General features: G+C 37.6%; 1 protein-coding gene across 1 annotated transcript; it reads left to right on the top strand.

The window, feature by feature from the left end:
* The first annotated feature begins 17,154 nt into the window (after window positions 1-17,154).
* Window positions 17,155-24,198, top strand: LOC140142993 (uncharacterized). Its single transcript, XM_072165021.1, has 2 exons — window positions 17,155-17,505; window positions 22,690-24,198. The coding sequence occupies exons 1-2, from the start codon at window positions 17,155-17,157 to the stop codon at window positions 24,196-24,198; spliced, it is 1,860 nt and encodes a 619-aa protein (XP_072021122.1).
* Window positions 24,199-24,537: the final 339 nt, after the last annotated feature.

Here is a 24,537-nt window from a genome sequence, read left to right as displayed (position 1 = left end):
CAATTTTCCTTTGCCAAACATTAACGACGCACTAGATAGCTTAGGCGCTGCCAAACCCAAATACTTCTCAACTTTAGACCTTGCTTCAGGTTATTGGCAAATAGGCTTAGAAGAGAGTTCAAAACCTCTCACCGCTTTTGTGACACAAGATGGTCTATTTGAATTCCAAAGAATGCCATTTGGCCTTCATAATGCTCCTGCGACATTTCAACGCGCTATGCAAGAAGTTTTGAGAGGTCTTAACTGGCAGTTTGTTCTATGTTATCTGGATGACGTCATCATTTTCAGTAATTCATTTTCTGAGCATTTATGTCATCTAAAACAAGTGTTTGACCGTTTTCGTCAAGCTGGTCTAAAACTACAGCCAAAGAAATGTTCATTTGGTCAGAAAGAAGTGAAATACTTAGGTCATATAGTGAGTGAAAATGGTGTTGCGACAGATCCTGACAAAGTCAAAATTGTAAAGGAGTATCCCCACCTACCAAGGTCTCTGAGGTCAGGTCATTTTTGGGTTTTGTAGGGTACTACAGAAAAATACATCAAAGATTTTTGTAAGATTGCAGAACCCTCACCAATTTAACACGAAAAGAAGTGCACTTCGTTTGGGATGAAAAGTGCAAAACTGCTTTTGAAACACTCAAACAAAAGTTGCAAGAACCACCAATTTTGGCCTATCCTAGATTTGATGGCACGGAATTCATTTTACAAACCGATGCCAGTGGGGTAGGGTTAGGATTCATTTTGGCTCAGAATCAGGATGGTAAAGAACGAGTCATATCTTATGGTGGTAGAGCTTTGCACAAAGGTGAGAAGAATTACACGACCACAGAATTAGAGGCCTTGGCAGTTGTTGAAGGAAATCAGTCAGAGAAAATCCTCAAAAGAAACATTCCCATCTCGATGTAATCATTTTGGAACCCCGGAGAAGAGTTTTGCCTAAGTACGTGAAAGGGTATGTAAGGGAATGTTTGTGTAATGTAAATACAATGTAGTCTTGACTTTTTTTTCCGTGAAACCGAAATTACCTGAAAATTAGGCCTTTAACATGTAAATTTTCGGGTCAATTCGGTATCAGGAGTTCCACAGATGCAGATACGACAAGGCATTGATGAATTGCATTTCGTAACAAGGATGAAGAACGATACAACGAGGATACACTTACGAGGATAAGAGGATTTATATCGCATGGATTTACCTTCATAAAATTTTGTTTAATAATCAATGAATTATAAAAATGTCCTGAATTGTTATCAGGGACAGTCAATGATTGTATAAACATAAATGAAATTTGCAATTCAATTATGAACTGGAAAGTAGAACAAATTTGGTGTTCAATAAATTTACTTTTGTCAGGCGCCAAAACTTTTAGGGAGGGCGTATGTTGTGGCGATATATTATTTTATAGCCCGTGCCTTCTATTTTAATTTATTTCTTTATTCAAAACTATGGTGTCATTACACCTCGCTCTGAAACTCTCTCAAGATCATTTCGTGTTAACTATCTTGACGCACAATGGAGTTTATGGAGAGATGTTAACCATCTGAGTGAATGCCACAGACTGACAATTCATTCTCAGTTTGCGTCGTACACAAGACATTCGTTCCAAAAGACTCATTGTGACGTTTAACGATAGTCTAATTTGAAATGATACGAGAGAGTGATTCAGAGGTACAATGACACCATAGTTTTGAATAAAGAAATAAATTAAAATAGAAGGCACGGGCTATAAAATAATATATCGCCACAACAATATATAAAAAAAAACTATTTCTAAAATGTATACATAACATAAATTATTGCAAAACCAAGTATTTGTCCAGGTATTTACTACTAATTTCAATGTTTACAAGTATTTCCCAGTATCAGAGATGCTGCCTTTCCTTCTCATGTCTGAATTCCTTCTTTTATTAAGTCAAAATGTCCGTACTTTTAATTATCTTTAGCCCATTTTTGAGACTCTTTATCCAAATTTACACATTGTTACAAGCTATTCCTATAGCATGCACTCTCAGAAAAAAGGTGCTACTTAGAACCTTTTTTTGTCCTGTATGTAGAACCCTAAGCAGTAATAAGGTTCTAAAAAGAACCTTAAAAGGTTCTAAAATCCATTGGGTGTCAATTGGGTTCTTTCAACTTCTTTGTAGAACCAAAAAAGGTTCTGTAGCCAAGAAAATGGTTCTTTGTAGAACCTTAAGCTTGAAGAACCCTTAAGGAATCTTAAAGAAAGAACCCTCAAAGGGTTCTTAGTAGAACAGAAAAAAAGTTTTTTTATCCAAGAAAATTATTTTTTAGTACCAAAAAGGGTTAACACTACGTTTTACTTTTCTTAACCTTGTGATGAGTCCCTGAATGAATGAATTATTTAGAATATCCCCAGGCCTATTTAAATCTTTAAGGTTCTTTATATTTAAATCTTTAAGGTTCTTTATAGAACCTTTTAAGGTTCTTTTTAGAACCTTATTACTGCTTAGGGTTCTACATACAGGACAAAAAAGGTTCTAAGTAGCACCTTTTTTTTCTGAGAGTGTGTGTAAATAATTTTTTGTTATGTTGAATCTTTGTTTTCCATATACCATGTATAAATACTGTAATTAAAACATTAAAAAAATATGAAGCTACCGGTATTGAGGATGAAAGGCTTTTTTAAAATACTTATTCAATTGAATATGTCGGTCAGCAGGCAACAGTGTGAGACAAGAAATATTATTGCCCAATACGCACTGTATACAATATGGAATGTCATAACTTCATGCATCTTGATCTGCATACATGTAGTAGATATAAATAGCGTTTGAATTACGCGGCCCTGTGGTGAACCTGGCTAGGGGTCAAAGGCTAATAGCATTTTCAGAGCTAGTGTAACCATAACCATGGTATGTGTAAATACTGGGGTATATTATAAATGAAATGTAAATTTCCCTTTTCATGTGATGAAAGAAATAACGTTTGAAAATATAACATGTATGCCTATAATCCCTACAAAAAATATTGGACAAAAGAACATCTGTAAGTATATTGCACTGTGTTTTTCTAATATTGGGAGTTTCACTATTGATGATAAATCAAATGGCACAGACAATCTGAAGAAAATAATATTAGACTAGACTTGAATTAGTCCTGTTTAGTGAATTTCATATAGGTCTTACTTTTGTGTAGGTCAAGAGTAAATAATATATGTTGTTGCTCTTCTGGGCCAAGTTTTCAACTTGTTGTTGACCACCATTTTTCAACTGCCTCTCATCAAATGATCCCCGGAATTGATCCTTCAATCAATTAATTTTGCGTCCACTCCTCAATTTCTGGGATCAGTCCATAGTTTTTCCCTCTATTATCATATTTAATTTTAAGGTTAGGCCTAATGTTGATAAACAAGTTAAATTTTCACCATGAATCACTTGCAAGTATTTTGTAGAACTTTAAAAGAGTCTAACCCTTGGCCTTCATAATCTTAAATATAGGGCCTCATCATTTTCCTGTTAGATACTGAAAACTGCTAGCACTGTCAATATCACATGGAAACTGCAGTATTTTTTTTTCATTTAACAAAAAAATAGATAAATGTTGGGACATGAAACAAATTGTCAAATTATGTGGCCTCACCAAACACAGCCCCCCGCCCCCAATTTCTGATAATCCAAAAAAGTATTTTTCTTCAAATATTTCCTCCTAAAACTTTCCATGGCTTTTTTTTTTTTTTTTAAATCAAAATTTCGTCAACTTTTATATTTTGACCTCATTGTCCCCACTCCGACGGAAAGACCTAGCTCATTTTGATAAAATGTTTCCCGTGACTCTCACCCCCTCCTAAACCTGTCAAATCCTTCCATTTGTTCACCATGTATCCTAATGTGTTATTTTAAAAGGCTTATTTCTAGCTCTATGATTACATTATTGTTAAACTTCTCCTCCTATCCCTCATACAGCCCTCCAACCACCACCCTATGCACCCATGTCAATGCATATGTATGGGCTTATCCCCAAAGTATTCTTGGGCGGAGTCATCTTCCACAGCATGGGCACATTATCATTTTTACTGTAGTGGGGTACTGGGGTGATTCATGTTTGTATGTCTGTGCAAGTGCCTGTTCATATGGTGAGGATGATCAAATCCAAGGCCTATTCCCCACATCAAAATGTAGATTTTTGTTTGCATCAGTAGAAAAATTATTATCATTGAATGCTATGTGAAAGTGAAGACCTGAGCGCAAGTAGACTGTAAGTACAAAAATGATATATCGATCAATATTATAGACATTTACTTGGTTGATATACAAAATGATTCTTCTTACCTATACCCATGTACCTGAGAAGTATCAATGTTATGGCTTTTTTGCGGTTTCCAAATTAGCTTATTTAAAAAAGTTTAAACGATCATATCTCAAGTTTAACTTTTCTAATTTCTAACAAACTTGAAATTGCTTACCGAGAGGAAGCTTTCTTCCAGTATTCTCTTGGACGTCTTCAGCCCCAATAAGATGCCAATATGGACACTCAGGTCTTCAAGTGTAGACATGAATTAAAGATGTGTTGTTTGCAAATTATTTTAGGGACTGTGCATGATGAGTGATTCTTAATGTTCTGTTAAAAATTGCTTGCTCCTCCCTTTCATTATGCCAAAAAAATCCTTATATACTGGCCTTTTTAACATGCTGAAAAATCTTTGCCACGCCCCTGCCAAAAAATCGTTGCCCTTTGTTTACACATGTTAGATTTTGGGGAACCCCAATTTAAAACCTGAAATTATCATGTGATGTGAATGCATCAAAAAGAACATTTTGCATATTTGAGCATTTCATGATATGTTTTACACGGCTTTTTAGGGTTTAATATCGAAATGGTGCCAAATATCTGTGCCAAAAATCGCTCGCCTCCCTTTTAGCCTGCCACTTTTCACCATTCTATGGGTATACATAATTATTGAACCACCCCTAAATGCAAGTGCACTGTGCACATTATTTTGGGCATAAAAGGTGACCGCACGTCTATGAAGAAATCGTACCATCCTGTAAATTAAAGGTGGGTAACCTGATTGACAATCTCATCCCCCACTTTACCTTATCAAAATGCTGATTTTGGTATCAGATCTAGATGAAAGCTCATATTTTCTCATAAACTTATTGGAATTTGGCGTTCCAAATTGGTATATTTCCGAAGAAATCGTCAAAAAACTGCAGAATTAGTCTCAAATATGGTATACCACATTTGAGACTAATTAGCCAGTTTTTTGATGATATCTTCGGAAATACACTGAGTTGGAACTTCTAACTTATATGTTTATGTGGAAAATAGGGCCTTTCACTTGAAATCAATATATTACATGATCATGATGATTATCATTTAAAATAAAAACACTGTAGACTACCAATATCACGCTGTATAAATGTCAGTAATTCCATTAGGAATTAGTCACATTTACAAAAAAACATTTACATGTTCCTTTTGCATGAGTGCTTGGAAGGGATGACATTTTATGTTATACATAAGTTTTGATTAGAATTTTTTATATATTTAAATATATCAGGTCACCTTCCTTTAATTGTCAGGTCAATCTGGAGATATTGGTCAAATCAATACTTTGATGTAAACACATCATAGCAAACATGACAAAAATAGCCCTAAACTTTATTGTGGAAGACCTAAATATTTCCATCAAAATGACGCGTTTGAATAACACCCCCCCCATTTTCCTCGCCAATTCATCTGTGAACATTTGATGAGTGCATAAAAACCTGTATGGTATTTTGAGGGCAGTGAATGTGACACACGACCAGCACACGACTGGGCTATATAAATACTATCAATATTTCCCAATGGGACATTTACTCTAGGTCAAGACACTGGCTTGATTTTCGCCAGCCCATTCGGGGCTGGTACCTGTTTCAGGTTTGGGGTCAGTTTACTCAAGAGATTATATTTTAGTGGTATTGGAATGATTTTTTTTTTACTTTTTGTGGTTAAATTTTTTTAAATATTTTAATTCGATTTGTTAGGAAAAGTAAGTATGTTTTGCCGTTTCAACGAACGAAAACGAGTGAGTATTACCAAAGTTATGTTTGAACTAATTAATTATGACTTTAAAAGTTTAAAGGCCTAAATGTAACAATAATAGTTAATATATATAGCATCATTTAGTCAGCAGAAGAAAATCTGACAATACCTATGATGTCATATCAGCGTCCTTGACCGGGGGTCCTTACTCCTTGACCACTGAACAGCGTGATATCATGTTGATAACAGATCTATAGAATCAAAATCTTCATCATATCCCCGGATCATATCACAGATTCTCAACAATCTGTGATCATATGGACCATATTGATGTGAAAGTAGTTATCTATCATATCCTGTGTCGTTTTATGGATAAAAATGACTCAAAATGTTATTGATGAAATGGTTGCTATCATAAACATCAGTTTTGTCTTTTCAACGGGAAAAATCCGATGCAAAATAAAGTTTTAGGGCCTAGCTATAATATGGGCATAATTTATGCATATAGTATTGAACAATGTACTTCATTTGACATGCACTTATAGATAAATAAATTGTCTTACTTTATTAATTTAATAACTTCTTTATTATAAATAAAATGACACATAACTATTTGATTCATAAAATTACATTCAACAAAATGATTGAAGAGAAAACACACAAGGCACTAGGCAGACTGTTATAGAATGGAGTATGTAAGATGCCATGTCCATAGCTTCGCAGGAGTTTCCGACTAGCAATCAACATGATCAGCACATTCAGAAAAACACAGTTTAAGAGTGAAGATTGTAGTGAGTAACCAGTCCTTTATAAATGTGCTGGCCACTATCTATTATAATATAGTAGGCTTAAACTATACATTGCGAATTAATTAAGTTATTTTAAAATAAAATGTACATGTAAGTTAACTCAAACCGGCAGTGTATATATCGAAAGCAGTGAAATCGGACATTCCTAAGCGAAGATATTGAGTTCGTAAGTTCTGGTATTACAAAATTGGAAATTGAGATATCGTGGGTAAAAAGCTGAAAAGACAAAAAACCCAACAACAACAACAACAACAAAACAAACAGACCAGAACAATTTGGAGTACATGTAATGAATTAAAAGAGTTGACATGAGATTAGGAATTAATGTTTTCTGCTGTTTCAGTGTGCATGTTCTCATCGTTGATGGTTTGGTGGACTGTCATGTAGATGTAAGCGTGATCCTAAAAATGCCTTTCACATTGACCAAAACTAATTACAAGACCTCTTCTACATTGAGGCTGGCTTTCCTTTTAAAGGAATTTTATTATATTCCACAACTGACTAAACTGAAGTCATTGACTGACTCATTGACTGGAAAGTAATTGTAGATTTGAAAATAGCTATGAAGTTAAGAAATGTAAATCACTGTAAACATTGACTATACATACAACATGCTCCTACTTTTCAAATTGATAAATATGATATTTACAAAAGCTATATTACAAAAATACTAAAAACCGAGCTGAAATTTAAAAAGGACATTTCAATTAAAATTGATGCAATTTTGGATTCACTACAGCTATATTTGACACCAAGGAAATACCAATAAGACAGCGTTCAAACTTTGACTTACATTTGGCGGACAAATGTGTGAAAAAAAATGGGGTGAAAACAATAATTCTTGATTGTTTGTATGTTTCCAAAGATAAAATAGCATCTAGTTTCAGATTTTGGCACTTAAACCTCCATTTTGTAAATATTTTTGAGGAAAAAAAATCAATTTTTTGTCCGATTTTGGCCGAAAATTGCCGTTTTGGGTTGACAAATATTTTGACTTGCTAATTTCCTGTGAGTGTATGAACATGAACACTATCAAATAGTGCCTAATTTTTTATGCTAATTGGGTAACAACGGTACAATTTTAAAAGCATTGAATGGGATCCATATATTTCTATATTTTCGTAGCAGGAGTAGAAACTCAAAGGTTCGGGTGACAATTGATTTGGAAAAAAGTATGATATTCGCCTCATTTTCTATTTGAAAAGGCCATATCTCCACAATGGTATGAGCTATATAGGGATGTTTTAAGTGTCATTTTGCTCAGTATATTTTTCAATAGCTAAAGAGTGAGATAACATTTCAGTAAGCGACATTTCCAGAAAAGAAAATAACTTGCAGTATGCTACCCAACCCTAAGAATTGTGAGGGCATAAAAATTAATGGATTTTGCTACCAAAACTTGCAGTTCACTAGACCTTCCTTTAAAATCATTACAACCACTTGACCTTAGAGTAGTCTATACTGTGTATGTAGGCCTAGTGGTAATGGAGATGTAGCTGTGTAGCAATATACTAAAATTTCACATTACAATACATTAAAAACAATATTGAACACAATTCAATAAACAGACACATTATGGAGGAAAATGCTGGAAGGTGTATGGCAGCTCTTCCGTTGATATTTTTACCAAACAATGAAATTTGAAACCTAAATAAAAATGCAAGACAACAACCAATTTGAGACAATGATGATGCTCAATGAGGACAAATTAACTGAGTTTTATATTCAATAACCATAACTTAACATGAGACAATGGTGCTCAATCAGGACAAATTAATTCTATATTCAATACATATACAAGTGAATCATTCCCTTGCTCGTGTCAGATTATGTCAAATAATGCGTCTGCTGGCCCCATGGATTCCACTGTTCTGTTTGTGCGTGCACAACCTATAGGCCTATAGATAAAATGTTTTATGGGGCAGAAAAGATCTATTTGCTATAGTAATTTTATATTAGCCTGACACCTCTTGCATATTGAGATAGGTAGGATATAATGTGATCAGATGGGCACAAGGATCCTCTAAGTAATAAGTGCTATCCCTTCATGCATTGCAGTGGATCTAAAAAAACTGAAAATAACTAATAAGAGCACTCAGATATTGGGGCATGTGGATAGCTTCTGAAAATTTATTTAAAGCATTGAGCTTCTGTATTAAGGTGGCTGTGTACTCTCAGACACGCATGGAGTAAAAGTGCTATAACTTTGTAATTATTCACGAAAGACATATAAAAGTATACATTTTTTTTTATAAAGGCAGGACATCAATGAATCTCAAAATAAATACAGAAAAAATAAAAAAAAAAGGTACATCATAACAAAAAACACTCTTCCCAAACATTTTTGTTTTGTTTTTTCTTAATCTTGGTGCACATTCCAAAAACTGTTTTTTTTAGTTTTATGATATTGGCCTTATTTTTTTTTCTAAGTAAACACTATCCACTTGAAGTATGCATGTCTATCATAATGCTGCAATTTAATCTTTGTAAAGAAAATCTGATGTTGAAACAAAACGAGTTTATATGTTTCCTCATTCCTTTCTCAACAACACAATCATGTTTTCATCACTTCTTGTTTGTACTCTATGATATTGAAACTGAAGAGATTATTCATCATTCCTCCTAAATTGATCAAGTAAAAATCCCATTGAAATGTTTGTGAAACGGGCAAAGCAGTGCACATTGCGAATATATAGAATCATGACCATGCCCACATGTAGCCCAGCTTGCTTGCGTAATGTTATGCCTTATTTGGCAGGTTAATTCGCTGTTCCCATCAACAATGTAATCCATTCTCCTCTGTCTTCAGCTGTTCACTTTAACCATAGACCCTGCTTTAACTCCACAAGCGACTGTCTGTCCTTCATCAGGCATTTCCATTTTTTTTTGTTCTTTGTTTCTTAATTCCTTCCCTCCTTCCGCTATTCCATCTATTCCAGTCCAATTCTTCTTTCTGATTGTATATAAATCTTATATGTCTTCTGTCTTTCCAAAGTACTGTTTTCTCCACACCCATATTTCGCAAGCTTCCAGTTTCATCACATGTATCCTCTTTCTGCAGTGTCCATGTCTCAGCTCCATGTCAGGCCACACTCCAAACTACTGACTTACTACAACTCGTATCTGTTTATGTCCTTCTTGTAAGCTTTGGAAAGCAGAGTTTTCTTTTGGTTGTCATGCCAGTCTTTGCTCTAGTCTTCGAGCTCTAGTACGACTCTTCCCATGCTGAGTTAATTGCTTTTTCTGCTGTCCATTTATGGTGATGCTTAAAATTTGGCCCACATCATGTCTCCACTACTTTGAACTTCTTTACATGAATTTTCATGTCATATTCTTTCAATCTTCCATTCAAGCCTTCCATCAATCTTTGTAGACCTGTACCATACTTGCTTGGCCATCTACAAATCGCTCATCATCCAATAACTCTCCTCCAAAACTACACACTCTTGTGTTCTCCCCATCCTATTTACTCTACATTATCATCTATCATCAATTTATAATATAATGCAGAAGAGATCAGGTACAGTCCTGGGTTATAGTAGACACCCTTGACACACTCCTCTCCCATCTACTTGGGTTTGAAACTCCTCTGCCACTTGTCCCATGTATATGTATTGTAAGGTTATTTAAAATATTCAGCCACTTCAGTCAAACATGGCCAACTCCAATCCAATTCAGAATGTCAGACAATGGCTTACATGCAGCTTCAGTTCACCCTGTCTAAGACTGCATGTCTAACTATTTGCTAACACAGGGTAGAAAAATAAAAACATGCTGAAGTATCAATCTCATTCATGCCCTTTCCCATGCAGGAATGACATTTAACAAAGGCACCATTAATTAAGATAAATCTTCAATTTAAAATTGGTCACAGACGGACAAAATAATTTCAGGGGGTCTATTTTAAAGATGACTAATCTCTTGATGTTCAATCTTTGCAAAGAAACAAACATTAAGTGGTTGAACATATATAAAGCAAAAGATGCATTCAGTTCACTTTCATTGATACTTTATTCACTACTGAAAATGGTGCTTGGTGTCAGGAATATTGGTCCCCAGCCATTTTGAGACACTTTCAGGGGGGTCTCTTTTAAAGATGTACAATCTCTTGATGCTCAATCTTTGCAAAGCTACTAACACTAACTATAGTTAAACATATATATAAAGCAACAGATGCATTTCGTTCACTTTCATTGTTGCTTGATTCACTGCTGAAAGTGATACGTTACTCTATTGAGGACTGTGAATTACCTTCAATATTGGTACACAGTCATTTTGGGGCAATTTTAGGGGGTCTATTTTAAAGATGAACAATCATTTGATGCTCAAATTTGGCTCACACACATGGTTAACACAAATATAGTAAAACCAAGTTAGAGTTCTTTTGATGTTTTATTTGTATAAGCTGTCGAAATATAGGCCATTGTACTAAAATTTGTGATGAAATGTCCGTCCGTGACAAAAATTCTGTCCGTCCGTGACAAAAATGGACATTTGTTGTCATAACTAAGAAAAAGTTTGGAGTTGCAAGATAATTTTTCTATGGCAATGTGCAGTTACTGGAGCTGCTTCAACTTAGGGGTAAAAAAATAACAATTTTAAAAGTTCCTACTCTGGTTAGCATTTGTGTCCGTCCGTGACACCCAAAAGTGTCCGTCCGTGACAAAATTTGTCACATTCTCCTGCAAAAGATGAAGCGTGTTTCCAATATCTGTGTATCAGGTAATCAAACCATGTATCTTGGCTATTATTTGTCCTGGAAAGTATTGGTAAGTATTGATAGTTTAGATAGAAATGACAAAAGAGTACTGAAAAGTAGGGGAACCTATTTCTATCTCGTCCGTCCGTGACGCAAACATTTCTTTCGTTCTATTTTTAGTAACCATGGTAACAAATCATACCTGCCAATTTTTTAAATTTTCAATAGGGCTAATGATACTCTTCATCATAAAACATAAAACAATGAAGTAAATGTCAGCAGTTGTTTTTACCAGGCTGCTTTTCTATCAATTTTGAAAATGTCCGTGCTCATGGGTATTATAAATGCATTAATCATGACAGGTTTTTGGAAAATATCAATATCGGACAAAACACTCAAAAAGTGTTTTTTATGTTTGAGTGGTTGGGTGTACCTTAATTTTTGTTGGTGTCCCCGTATGTTAGCGTATGTGTGCAATGAATGTGTGCGTATGTTAATGTTGGGTGTGGGGGTGCGCGGGCGGGTGTAGCGCACATGTGTACTGTTTGTATATTTTGTGGTGTGTGAGGTTGGGGTATGTGAGTTTGTTGATGGAGTGTCGTAAGTTGATGGGTTGTGCAGGGTAGGGGTACGATATCCCATTGAATTAGACCTATCAATGCATTATTTCAGTGTATAAACCGTAACCTCCTTGGGGGAATAATACAGAACATGAAATGCTTTATGCATGGCTGGGTGTGTCATTTTGGGTGCCCGGATGTTTTGTGTACAGGGTTGTGCGTGTGCACCCCTATATGACATGTAAGCTTGAATTTTTAATCACAATAAACATACAGAGATAATTGATAAAAAAGTGTGCCATTTTTCAGAAATAAAAGATACTTTAAATGATGTTTGTGTGTGTGGAGTGGGTGTTGGGTTGTCAACTTGTCTGTTGGGGTGACGGGTGGGATGTATGTATGCGTTTGTAAATGCCGTCTAACGAGGACCTACATATGGATACACACCGTAAAACGAGGACACACCTCCAAACGAGGACGTCCTCGTTTTGAAACTATGCCCAGGATGACGTAAATGATGCAAATATGCATATAGAGATAGCATATAAGATAGGTCCCCCATAGCGGGTATAGGACGGGTCTCAGTTGGATAGTAAGTTGCCTGGTGTGTTTGCGTGAGGTCCACGGTGTGTCGATTAAAAACAGGTGTGTAAGTCCTCGGTTAGATCCTTCTAAAGTCGAGGTCCTCGTTTGAACGTATTTACAAACAGGGGGGTGTGTGTGTGTGTGTGGGGGGGGTGAGGTGCGACCGGTGTTGGGGTGACAAGTGGGGGAGGTGAGTGTTTTGGGCCCATGTCCCTGGGTATGTTTAGGGGTGCATTATTTCTACCGGAGGGGGCCGGGAGCAGACAGAAAGTCACTGCCGAAAACTATATGACCCCCCCCCTTCTCCGATAATAAAAACCATATGACCCCCCTCCGAGCTACATGAAAATCATATGACCCCCCCCCCCCCCACCAACAAAAAAAGAAAGGGTATTGCTGTGGAGTAGTGGGGTCTTTGTAATATTGGTTTACAGGGATGTGCCACGCAGACCTTTGAATGCTGACTTTCTCTGTACCATTTTTCACCATGTAGCAGTGATGTCAGTGTGCATTCATTAGGCACAGTAGCTAGTGGACGCTTAAAAGTGCTGCCGTATGCACACAAAGTCATGTAATGATGCGCAATAGATGCGCGCATGTCGGATCAGCTGCCTCAACGCATTACGTCACTGCCACATACCAGGCTGAAAAATTATGCCTTTACTTCTTGCTGTTTTTGCCACCCGGCTATCAATTTTTCACAAAAAACACCTAAATTTACCCTAATTGCAGTAATTGGGCACTTTTCCCCAAATATTGGTCTCTACTGAATAGCCACCCATCAATATACCATTATCACTGAAAAGGACCCCAAAATCATGGCACATCCTCATATACCTTCAGTTAAAACTCTTCTTTGGAGTATTCAGGAGGAAGCACAACCAAGTACCAAGTACCTTCAACCAGGTAGACAGGGGCGTAGCCAGCTTTTTGGTCAGGGGAGGCAAAATAAACAATTTCGGGGGCACATACATCATACAATACTTACAGACTGTATGTCTTCGAGCTTCAAAACAGGCTTTATTTGGACGATGTGTGCGTGTAGCGCAGAAAATTTGGTATTTTACACTATTTTTGGTCATTTTCAGGATAGAAATGGCTTTATCTTTACAATGTGCGCGAATAGCACTCAAGAATTTTGTATTTTACACTATTTTGGCCCATGATTGGGCTGAATTTTGGTAGAAAAGGGGCTCCTTGCCCCTTTTCTATTCCTTTGCCCTCCTGATTATCTCTTTCATTTTTTGTTAGAGGGGTACTTTTTTCTATCATTTTTGTCATGATGGGGCATTCTGCACCCCCCTTCCCCCTGCTGGCTACGCTACTGCAGGTAGAACCCCACAGGGTATTTTAACTTTTATTATTTTTATTTTATTTGTTTCACATGCATGTACACAGTTTTTGGTTCAAACTGCCACCCTGTGCTCCAGCTAGTACATGTACTTCAATACTACAGGTCCTGAACAAACCCACAGTGATATTATTCCATTAAACTGAGTGATTAAAGTTACAATTTTTTTGCACCAAGAACAATCTTTCAAGTGGCAGGTGGAAACTTGGGGTCAATATCATTATAATTCATTAGTTTTATGTAATTAGGCTAAAATGGCTGTAAATTGATTGACAATTTAGAGTTGGATGAAATGCTACTTTTAATGAATTAATTTTATTTTTTAATTTAAATCACTGACTTCAAAATTTCTTTTGTAAAGAGGTTGTAATTTAAATCAAATCATACAGAATTTATAAAAAAAATCAAATATTAAGTTTAATTTCTTCATTTATCAAACTATCAAGCTGATTTATTGATTTTCAGTCTCTTTAATTGTAAATATGCATCAACTTCTCAATGTACCGTATACATGTTGATACTGGGTGCAGTACATTTCCCCCTTTGGTGTATAATGAATGAGTTGCGAAAACATGCACATATAGTGTAGTACCCTATGTTTTTTGTGGGAGGTAATGGAACATTTTGAGATTTTAGTCTTAAATGATAGATAAGGGTTCCAGGAACTCAAATCAAATTGTTACCATTTTTTTCTCCCAGCCCCTTGGCGGCCATCTTGAATTTCAAAATGGCCGCCATTTTTTACATATTTTGGATTATAACTTGGCTTCTGAGCTCCACATCAAGCTGAAATGGTGGCAATACCCATGTTTATGATGTCAAGGATTACAATGAAGGCATATACAGGGTTATACGTCATTTCGTTTGGCGGCCATCTTGTATTTCAAAATGGCTGCCATCATGAACACATTTTTGGCTATATCTGAAGTTGTGCGACACAGAGCAAGCTAAAAATGGTGGCAATATCCATGTTTATGGTGCAAAAGATTTGCAAATAAAGCATATATACACAAAGGTACAGGGTATTTCGTTTGACAGCTCTCTTAGATTTCAAAATGGCCGCCACAAACAACATATTAACAACATATTTCAGACCACAATATTTATCTTAAATTCAGAGTTACTTAAACCGGTAGCAATAGTAATACACATGTTTATACTGCCATGGATTACCAAAAAAAAGTTCCAAGAAACTTACATTATTTGATGGCCACCTTAGATTTCAAAATGGCCACCATTATTATCATATTTTGACTTGCACTTCTTAACATTTTGTAAGGTACTGCATAATTGCAGGTTTTTCCATAATTGTTTCCAATTTTGATTGCATGAATTTTAGGTAAACCATTAAGAACTGAAACTTACTAGCTTGACTGTAATGCACCATTATAATTACTCTCTCAATCTCCTCACTTGTTTCTGGCTCAGTCAGTGTGTTGTAACAGTCCTCACTAGAATTGCACTAATACACAGTTCAGTACATTAAGTTATTACTTTTGCAGGTACAGCGCATTGTAGAGTACATAGTCTTTGCACAGTTACATCTAATAGGTTCTAAGTTCTGCAACTGATTCCGGTGCACACTCCACAGACGTTAACACCGGCATTAATTTTAGATCCATCTTTGCACCATCCAAGTGTACAGGATCATAAATAACTGGGTGCAAAACGTCATCCTGTGTCCATATGCTGGCTTGAAGATGCGCACGGTAGATATGCTGTAAAATAGCACCAGGCGTTGGAGGAAGCTTGTCAATACTCTGCGTAGGTTTAAGTTTTTGGAACTTTTTCCACCACAGGGAAGCAGCAATAGTAGCTGCTACATCTTTGGTACTGAGCAGCATGCACATGAATCCCTCGCAGCCACTTATAACTTCATGTGATGGTACGTCTCATTTGCCTAGATCTAGCTATCTGCTAATAATTTTGAGAGGAGATATTTCTTCCCCATTCCACTTATTCGTCCTTCAGTGCATGGAAAGCAGGAAGGACCAAATTTCTAATTAGGTTTCAAACTTCAAAGCTATGGCCCTGCAGTTGTCTGATATTCCTGTGATTATGTGAGTGTCAGGCCCTACTTCAGGGAGGCTTCTCAATAGAAGAACCACTTCTCTCTATCTTGGGTGAACAAGTCTACCTCAATACCAGACTTCGCAAGTTCAAGACCAAGGAGCATCAAGGTGTCTGCCTCCTCCTGTGTACCATGGCCAGTACTGCACTTCAGGTCTGATGTGTTTGTTAAGACATCTCTTCTGGTGACAGTTACTGCAGGCTTTGTGTAGTTGGAAATGACCTTATCAGCCAGGAGAGGTTAGGCTATTTTTAGACTTTCGTCCAGCTCCGCAGATCAGCACCACATCCTTTCCCAGGCAAATACACAACAGCAGGAAAGAGAAATTCATGCACTAAAAGGCATTGGGCCAAGGCACATTTTTAGGAAAATCTGTATAACGTCATGACTAACCAGGTTGTCGAAGATTATACACAACAGTCGATTTTAGGTTTTGAAAGCAGAGCTGAGAGAGCAAAAGTTGACATTGTTAATGCTCGAATCAATGGAGATAAAAGCCTCTGGAAACAAATGACAATGTTTAAGGTACCAAATTGGGATAAACTCGGCAAAACGGTCAAACTTAAAGCCAGTGGTGAAGTCTTGCACCTCAAATCAGCAAGTACAATGTTGTCAAGGCTACAGGTTTTAGCAAAATCACAGAGACAGACGGAACTTGAAGAGGTGATATCTCAGTATGAACTCAATGCCATAAACTCTACTTTTGATGAGCACTACTGGACACCTTCTTGCAATGAAAAACAAAAGTCAGCTCATTCATGCATTGATAAGTCTTTCAGAGGAGGAGCAAACTGATGAATCTGCAGCTTCAGCAAATGAAGAACAATGATGACAATTCATTTGAAATAGTCCCTGAGGAAGTCAACTGGAACAGAGATCAGCAGTAACTACAAGAAAGTGGTAATCCATCCTCAGTCTCTTTAACAAACACTTGATAATAGATGCAAGGGCAGTTGTCCAGGCAATCGTTAGTGTCGTAAACAACACATTCCACACCTTTGATGATATTGCAAAAGCATTCGTTACCAATATTAAATCACTCCTCAAGAATTATACAGCAGGTTGTGTCATCTTTGATACCTACATACAACATGAAGTTGACCCTCAAAGATGACATAAATTATGAGACAGAGGGTGAAGACCTCCTTATATCAGACAGAACTCCTGTTAAAGACATAGAGAAGGTGATGTCCAATCCAAGGAAGTCCAAGGATAGCCTGACTCTCTTCCTGGCTGATAAGGTCATTTCCAACAACAGAAAACCTGTAGTTACTGTGAACAGAAGCGATGTCTTAACTAACCCACCAGAACTGAAGTACAGTATTGGCCATAGCACGCAGGAGGAGGCAGACTTCTTGAGGATCCTCCATGGTCTTGAACTTGCGAGGTCTGGTATTATCATGATTATTAAAGGTCGGTTTCTTCACCCAAGATACAGACTGGTAGGTTCTTCTATTGAGAAGATTCCCTGACGTAGGGCTTGACGCTCATAGAATCACAGGAACATCAGAGGGCCATAGCTTTGAAACCTTTTTATAATGAACTTGATGCGTGAAGAGCTATGGCCCTATACCTGGTTTCCATGCACTGGCTGGCCGTGATACCACCGGACGAATAAGTGGAATGGCGAAGAAATCTGCCTTCACAAAAACCACCAGACAATGTTGTAAATATCCAAGATCTTGGCAAAGGAAACGTATCATCACCTGAAGTTATGTGGCTGTGAGGGATTCATGTGCATGCTGCTCAGTACCAAATATGTAGCAGCCACTACTGATACTTCCCTGCGGTGGAAAAGGTTCAAAAGCTTAAACCTATGCAGGGTATTGACACGCTTCCTCCAAACGCTTGGTACTATTTTTACAGCATATTCACTGTGCTCATCTTCAAGCCAGCATATGGGCACAGGATGACGTTTTGCACCCAGTTATTACATGCACACTTGGATGGTGCAAAGATGGATCTTTTAAAATTACCAGTGTTAACACAGGCCTGTGGAGTGTGTACACCGGAAATCCGGAATCAGTCACAGAACTTATTAGTGTGTAAGAACTATGTGTTCTACAATACGCTGTACCTGCAATAACTTAGATTGTACTGAACTGTGTAAGTACAATGCTAGGAAGGACTCTTGCAACACACTGGCTGAGCCAGAAACAAGCATTAAGATGGAGAGAGTGACTATAATGGTGTGTTACAGTCAAGCTAGTAAGTTTCAATGGTTTCAATTTTAATGGTTTACTTAATATTCATGTTTCAGTCTAGAAACAATTATGCAGAGCCTGCAATTATGCAATACCTTACAAATGTCAAGAAGTATAACCCCAAATATGTTAATAATGGTGGTCATTTTGAAATCTAAGGTGGCCATCAAATATGTAACTTTCTTGGAATTCTTTTTGTTATCCTTAGCATTATAAACATGTGTATTACTACTGCTACCGGTTTAAGTAACTCTAAATTTAAGATAAACATTGTAGTCTGAAACAGGTTGATATGGCGGCCATTTTGAAATCTGAGAGAGCTACCAAACAAAATGCCCTGCACCTTTGTACATGTATATGCTTTATTTGCAATCGTTTGTATCATAAACATGGATATTGCCACCATTTTAAGCTTTTTGTGTGGCTCACAACTTCAGATATAGCCAAAAACATGTTCATGATGGCAGCCATTTTGAAATCCAAGATGGCCGCCAAACAAAATGACGTATAGCCCTGTATATGCCTTCATTGTAATCCTTGACACCATAAACATGGGTATTGCCACCATTTTCAGTTTGATGTGGAGCTCAGAAGCCGAGTTATTGTCCAAAATATGTAGGAAATGGCGGCCATTTTGAAATTCAAGATGGCTGCCAAGGGGATGGGAAAAAAAATGGTAACAATTTGATTTGAGTTCCTGGAACCCTTACCTATCATTTAAGACCAAAATCTCAAAATGTTCCATTACCTCCCACAAATAACAAGCCATAACCATAAGTAACCCCACTAATACCCCTGTACACCCCATCCTAAGGCTAGGGTGTCTGCGGTTTGTGTGTGTTCACTACTCACTGGCAGTCACTGCACATTCAATGTCCCAAACATTTGTCTAATTTTAAAAGATGTTTTAGAATTAATATTATTATTATGATGATTATGATTATGATGATGATGATGACGTTATTTTTCTATAATGTATTTGAATACATTGCTCTTCGTGTACATGTATGCTGGCACATGCAAACAGTTAACTAGTGACACTTCTCTAGTCCCTGGCCCTGGGCACAACTTTGAGTTACATGTAGTGTGTCACACACACACCCCACCCACAAATACCCCCACATGACTGCTGACACGTGATACATGTAGTTTTTACCTTCAGAGTTACCTGTTCAAGTTACTGTCATGTCATGGTGGTTTGGGCGACATTTTATAATTAGCTTACAATATAATATGCCAAGTGGGTGTAAGTTACACTGTAACTGTGAACTTAACACAGAAATACATCCAAATCATGTAGTTTTGGTGCAAATTTATGTGAATTCACACTGCGGCAGGTAACAAGCAGATTCCTCCGAGGCCAGACTTAAGTCCGCTGCGCACTAGGACCAAAGTGTCGGCCGACACGCAAAGCGCAAATCTAATGGTCAGGGGTCCAGGGGCAGTGTGTTCCAGATGGGGGTCCAGGGGGCGAAGCCCCCGGAAGCTCCAGGATTTTTGAGGTGCAAAACCATCTGACCCCCCCTTTCAATAACTAAAAACCATCCGACCCCCCTTTTGCCTGACCAAAACCATCTGACCCCCATGTATTCTCCCTGCCCCCCCCTCCGGTGGAAAAAATGAACGGTCCCTAAACTCATTGGGATTCAAAATTTTGAATTATATGGACTTATTTGGAATATTTGGGAATTAACATGGACTTTTAGGGACTTACGGGATATATTAGGAGTTCAATTGGAATTAGTTTGAATAATACGGACTTACAGGGATTTACCGGACTTATTTGGAGTTACTCAGAATTAGAGGGATACTCGGGAATTAAATGGACTTATATGGACTTACTGGACTTATTAGGAGTTATTTGGAATTAGTTCGGAATAATATGGACTGATAAGGACTTACTGGACTTATTTGGAGTTACTCGGAATTACAGGAATATTTGGGAATAATATGGACTTATAGGGACTTACCGGACTTATTCGGAATTAGTTGGGAATAATATGGACTTACAGGGAACATTTAGGAATTACTGGAATAATGGGAATTACACCCTGTCATGGGGCCTTTTATTATGGAGGGCAGAATTAACCATCCATTTGTTGCCGAAATGAGAAACATGTAATTGTGGACATAGCTAGTTCTTGCTCTAGGCCTTATGATGAAGATAATTAATCAACAGTCACATACGAGGTACCGGTATGACTAGCCTGTCTACAGACCGTGTACCCATATATAGGGAGAGAAACTGCTGGGAATCACACACTCTCGGAACCCATAGTGGCGTCGACTGTTTTGCTAATACTCATGCAGCACTTGCTATTTATAATATTTTAACGTGATATCTGCTATTTGCAAAGCAAATCTTATTGAATTTAAGGACAATGACGGCGAATCCCTCTTTTTTAAGCTTTGGAGTATATGCAAATTGTTTTGTTCTATAATCTCTATTTTATGGTATTTATTTAGCCTCAGAAATATTTCGCTCCCGAAACTTTTTTCTTCAACTTTTTGTTTGTTCATGCAAGCAGGCCCGTACGTTGCACCCCACCCCAATTTGCAAAAGTATACAAAAAGGTCCGAAATATCACCGATTGCGAGCGTAGCAAGCACCCCCTCCCTCCCTCCCCCAACAAAAATATATGTAAGCAAAACTAGTAATTTGAAAACGATCATTTGGCGTATTGGAAGCCAATGAAGTGATTTCAAAAGTGGTCCAGGTGAGTGTTTTCAGTTGACTTCAAAATACGTGCTCTCCAGTTTTAAGGTTAGCCGAGAGTTTTTCATGCGCTTGATTTCAGAAGGCGTAAGTTCATAACAGAAACAGCCATGCAGAAAATGAACAAGCGTACCGGGACGTAGGCCTACTTACAATAGAATATCGATCCACGGTCAAGACATGAAAAGGCTATGAAACTTGGCTTAGCTCGTGCCCGGAGCTCGGGTGCCGGGGGGGGGGGGGCACAAGCCGTTTTCGGCAATTTTCACAAGGATTTTATAAATTTTAAAATTGATTGGGGCACTTCGTCAAGCTACGCCCTGGAAAATGTGTTGATTTTGAATTTATAGCCTTGATATCTTTGATGAAATCAATGCTGCTATTCCCCTGATTTATACAATTTAAGGGTAGGCAACAACAACAATATCAAAACGCAATTATTTGTAAATCGAATTTGGGATGAAAATCAACAAGACAGACTTAGCAGGCCTACAAATTTCTGAATTATATAAAGTGAAAAACAATCAATCACGATTCACTGCACTCAGCAATGAATAAAACTAAAAAGAAAGGAGCAAGAAAGAATAAAGAAATAGTGAAAAAGAGAAAGAAAGAGAGAGAAAGAAAATGAACGAAAAGAAAGAAAGAAAGAAATGAAAAAGAAAGGGAGAAAGAAAAGAGGAAAGAAAGGAAGTAAAAATGAGAAAAGAGAAAAAAAGAAAGAAAATTCAGCCACACGGGGACTCGAACCCACAAAAATAGTTCATATTAGATTCCCAGTCCAACGCTCTATCCACTCGGCCATAGATCAACTTACGCAATTGACTGTTCTCAAAGCGGATGATATAACTATAATTGGATGCAATTACATGATTACAATCGCGTCCGCATTATGGCTCTTAGAATAAACACGCATGTCGGCGCTGAAATATTTAGCGAACTGATGGAGGAAAACCTCGTTTTTTGCAAAACTAGCTTCAATTTGGAGTGAAAATCAAATGGAATAGCAATTGGCAGAATGTTGAGAAATAATGTAGGTATTCAGATGTCTAAATTAACGTCTCGTAATCAAGATATCGATAATTTCACAAACCAGCTTTTTCTCAAGCAAATTCTCCAAAATTTTCCCCCAAAACGGGCTTTTGACATTTAATCGGTACTGTATTTGGTTCTTCCCCATGGCAACATTATTTCTTTGATCGATTTGTAATACAATACGAAAAAGAAGAAAACAATCGCTCGGTGTGGATTTATACGGAGCGCACATTTGAAAAAAACCTCATGGAACGTATTTTTGATCTTGTGAACATGGTGGGTAAAAATGCTTTAAACGAAGGATTTTCAAATTTATTCTAATAATTTGTATATAACACACACAAAAATGTTAAGCTACATCCAATGCACCAACATTTCACTCGCTGCGATATTTGATTACTGAGAAAACTCTGTTTTAGAGAACAACTTTATACGTCTGTGAAGATTATCATTCATTATCCTGTGATACTACAACATCCGTTTCACAGGTCAATGAACTTTTGCCGCCACAACATCAGTAGGGCTGATGATGCGTTCAGGATTGGACGTGAAAATTTCCCACTCAAAAAAATAGTAAGTCCAGTTGACTAGATTATAGTTTAATATTAATACTGTTTACTACCTGGATGAATGATAATCTTCACAAACGTATTCTCAACCAATTTGGCCAGGATAGCCTGAATTTGGTTCGAAGATTTGAGAAAACCTCGAGAAAATTAGCGGACTTTAGAAACCATCTCCGTTTCAATCTACGGTGTTTACACTCCAAAACAACACCACGGAGCCTGTGGATTAAACCGCTTGTGAAAGGACATAAGGCTAATAAAATCATAGTCAGAGCGCAGAAAGATCTGCTCAACGAACGTGTTCGCCAGAACAATTTTACCATCAATGTTTTGAGGAATGAAATAAATAGTATTTCGGAGGATTTACGTGCGAAATTACCAGCTGTTGTTTACGACGAAGTATCACAGTTCACCGCGCAGGCGCAGTTGACACAGCATCGCAAGTCTAAATCGAGACAACAAGAAAAGTTTGCAAGGTTGCAGAATTCGGCACGTGCATCACGATCGGATACCGATAGAAATTGGAGGAAAAGCGAAGGATTTGAACTGGACAGTGAGCTAAAAGATAAATGGGTTAAGAATTTATCGAGTCGTCCTTTGACTGAGACCGAAAGGGATGTTTTAGCGAGAGGATTGAACTTTTCTGTGGCACCTAATCGGATACCGCATGTTGATTTGATCACTGCTACTGAATCTGCTATCAAACACAACAACTTGTGCACATCGGACGCGGAGGATTTAAGGTCAAAAGTGTCATCTTGCCTTGTTAACGCGAAGACTCCGAACTCGAATTTGAACAAACAGCAACGAGAAGCTATTAAAACCCTTGGTGGAGATAATGACATCACTATTTTACCAGCGGACAAGGGTAGGTGCACTGTTGTGTTAGATAAGACTGAATATCATAGCAAGGTTTGTGCACTGCTAAATGATACCAAGACGTACGAGCCACTGAAGCGTGACCCCACTAGTGGATATCGTAAGAAAGTGATAGACTGTCTTCAAAACCTTGAAAAATCTGAGGTTATTGATCGCAACTTGTATCACAAATTGTACCCGGGCGAGTCGATACCCAAGTTCTACGGTCTGCCGAAGATCCATAAACCGCATGCTCCGTTGAGACCTATAGTTAGCTGCGTGGACTCGGTGACTTATAATGTGGCAAAACACATCGCTTATATTATTGGACCGCTGGTTGGGAAATCCAAACATCACATTGTCAACTCCCAGGATTTTGTTAACAAAGTTAGTGACATTCATTTGGAAGACAACGAGACCATAACTTCGTATGACGTTTCAGCGTTGTTTACATGCGTACCACCTAAGGAAGCGGTGAACCGTGTTCGCGATTTCTTAAGGAAGGATAATACCCTAAAGGAGCGCACAGACCTCAGTCCGGATCAAGTTTGTGAAGTTCTTGAATTATGTTTGAACACGACCTACTTTGTCTACGATGGCAAGTTCTACAGACAACGCCATGGTTGCGCAATGGGATCGCCAGTATCACCGATTGTCGTAAACTTGTTTATGGAACAGTTTGAACAGTTGGCCCTTACATCGTATGCTGGTACCCCCCTTCGCACTGGTATCGTTATGTTGATGACACTTGGGTGAAGCTACGTAAAGATCAACTAGCCCCTCTCTACAATCACATCAACAATGTCAATGAACATATCAAGTTCACGCAGGAAGAACTGAAAGACAACAAACTTGCATTTCTAGACTGTTTGGTTACAGTGCAAAGCGACGGCAGCCTAGAAACATCGGTCTACCGCAAGGACACGCACACAGATCAGTATCTGTTGTTTGAATCACACCACCCATTGGTGCACAAACTGGGTGTAATACGCACTTTATTTCATAGAGCGAACACTATTCCTCTAGTGAGGACGCAAAGGAACAGGAACGGGAACATCTACAAAAAGCACTGAACCTTTGCGGTTATCGTAATTG

The sequence above is a fragment of the Amphiura filiformis genome, chromosome 20 (genome assembly GCF_039555335.1).
Source record: "Amphiura filiformis chromosome 20, Afil_fr2py, whole genome shotgun sequence".
Taxonomy (NCBI): domain Eukaryota; kingdom Metazoa; phylum Echinodermata; class Ophiuroidea; order Amphilepidida; family Amphiuridae; genus Amphiura; species Amphiura filiformis.
The sequence above is the reverse complement of the archived record's forward strand: the minus strand, read 5'-3'. Positions and strand labels throughout refer to the sequence as shown.

Excerpts from the sequence above, each read along its gene's own strand:
- LOC140142993 (XM_072165021.1), top strand. The coding sequence starts at position 17,155 with ATGAAGTTGACCCTCAAAGATGACATAAATTATGAGACAGAGGGTGAA. Across the intron at positions 17,506-22,689 it reads TTCACCCAAGATACAGACTG|GATAGCCTGAATTTGGTTCG; the intron begins GTAGGTTCTTCT and ends CAATTTGGCCAG.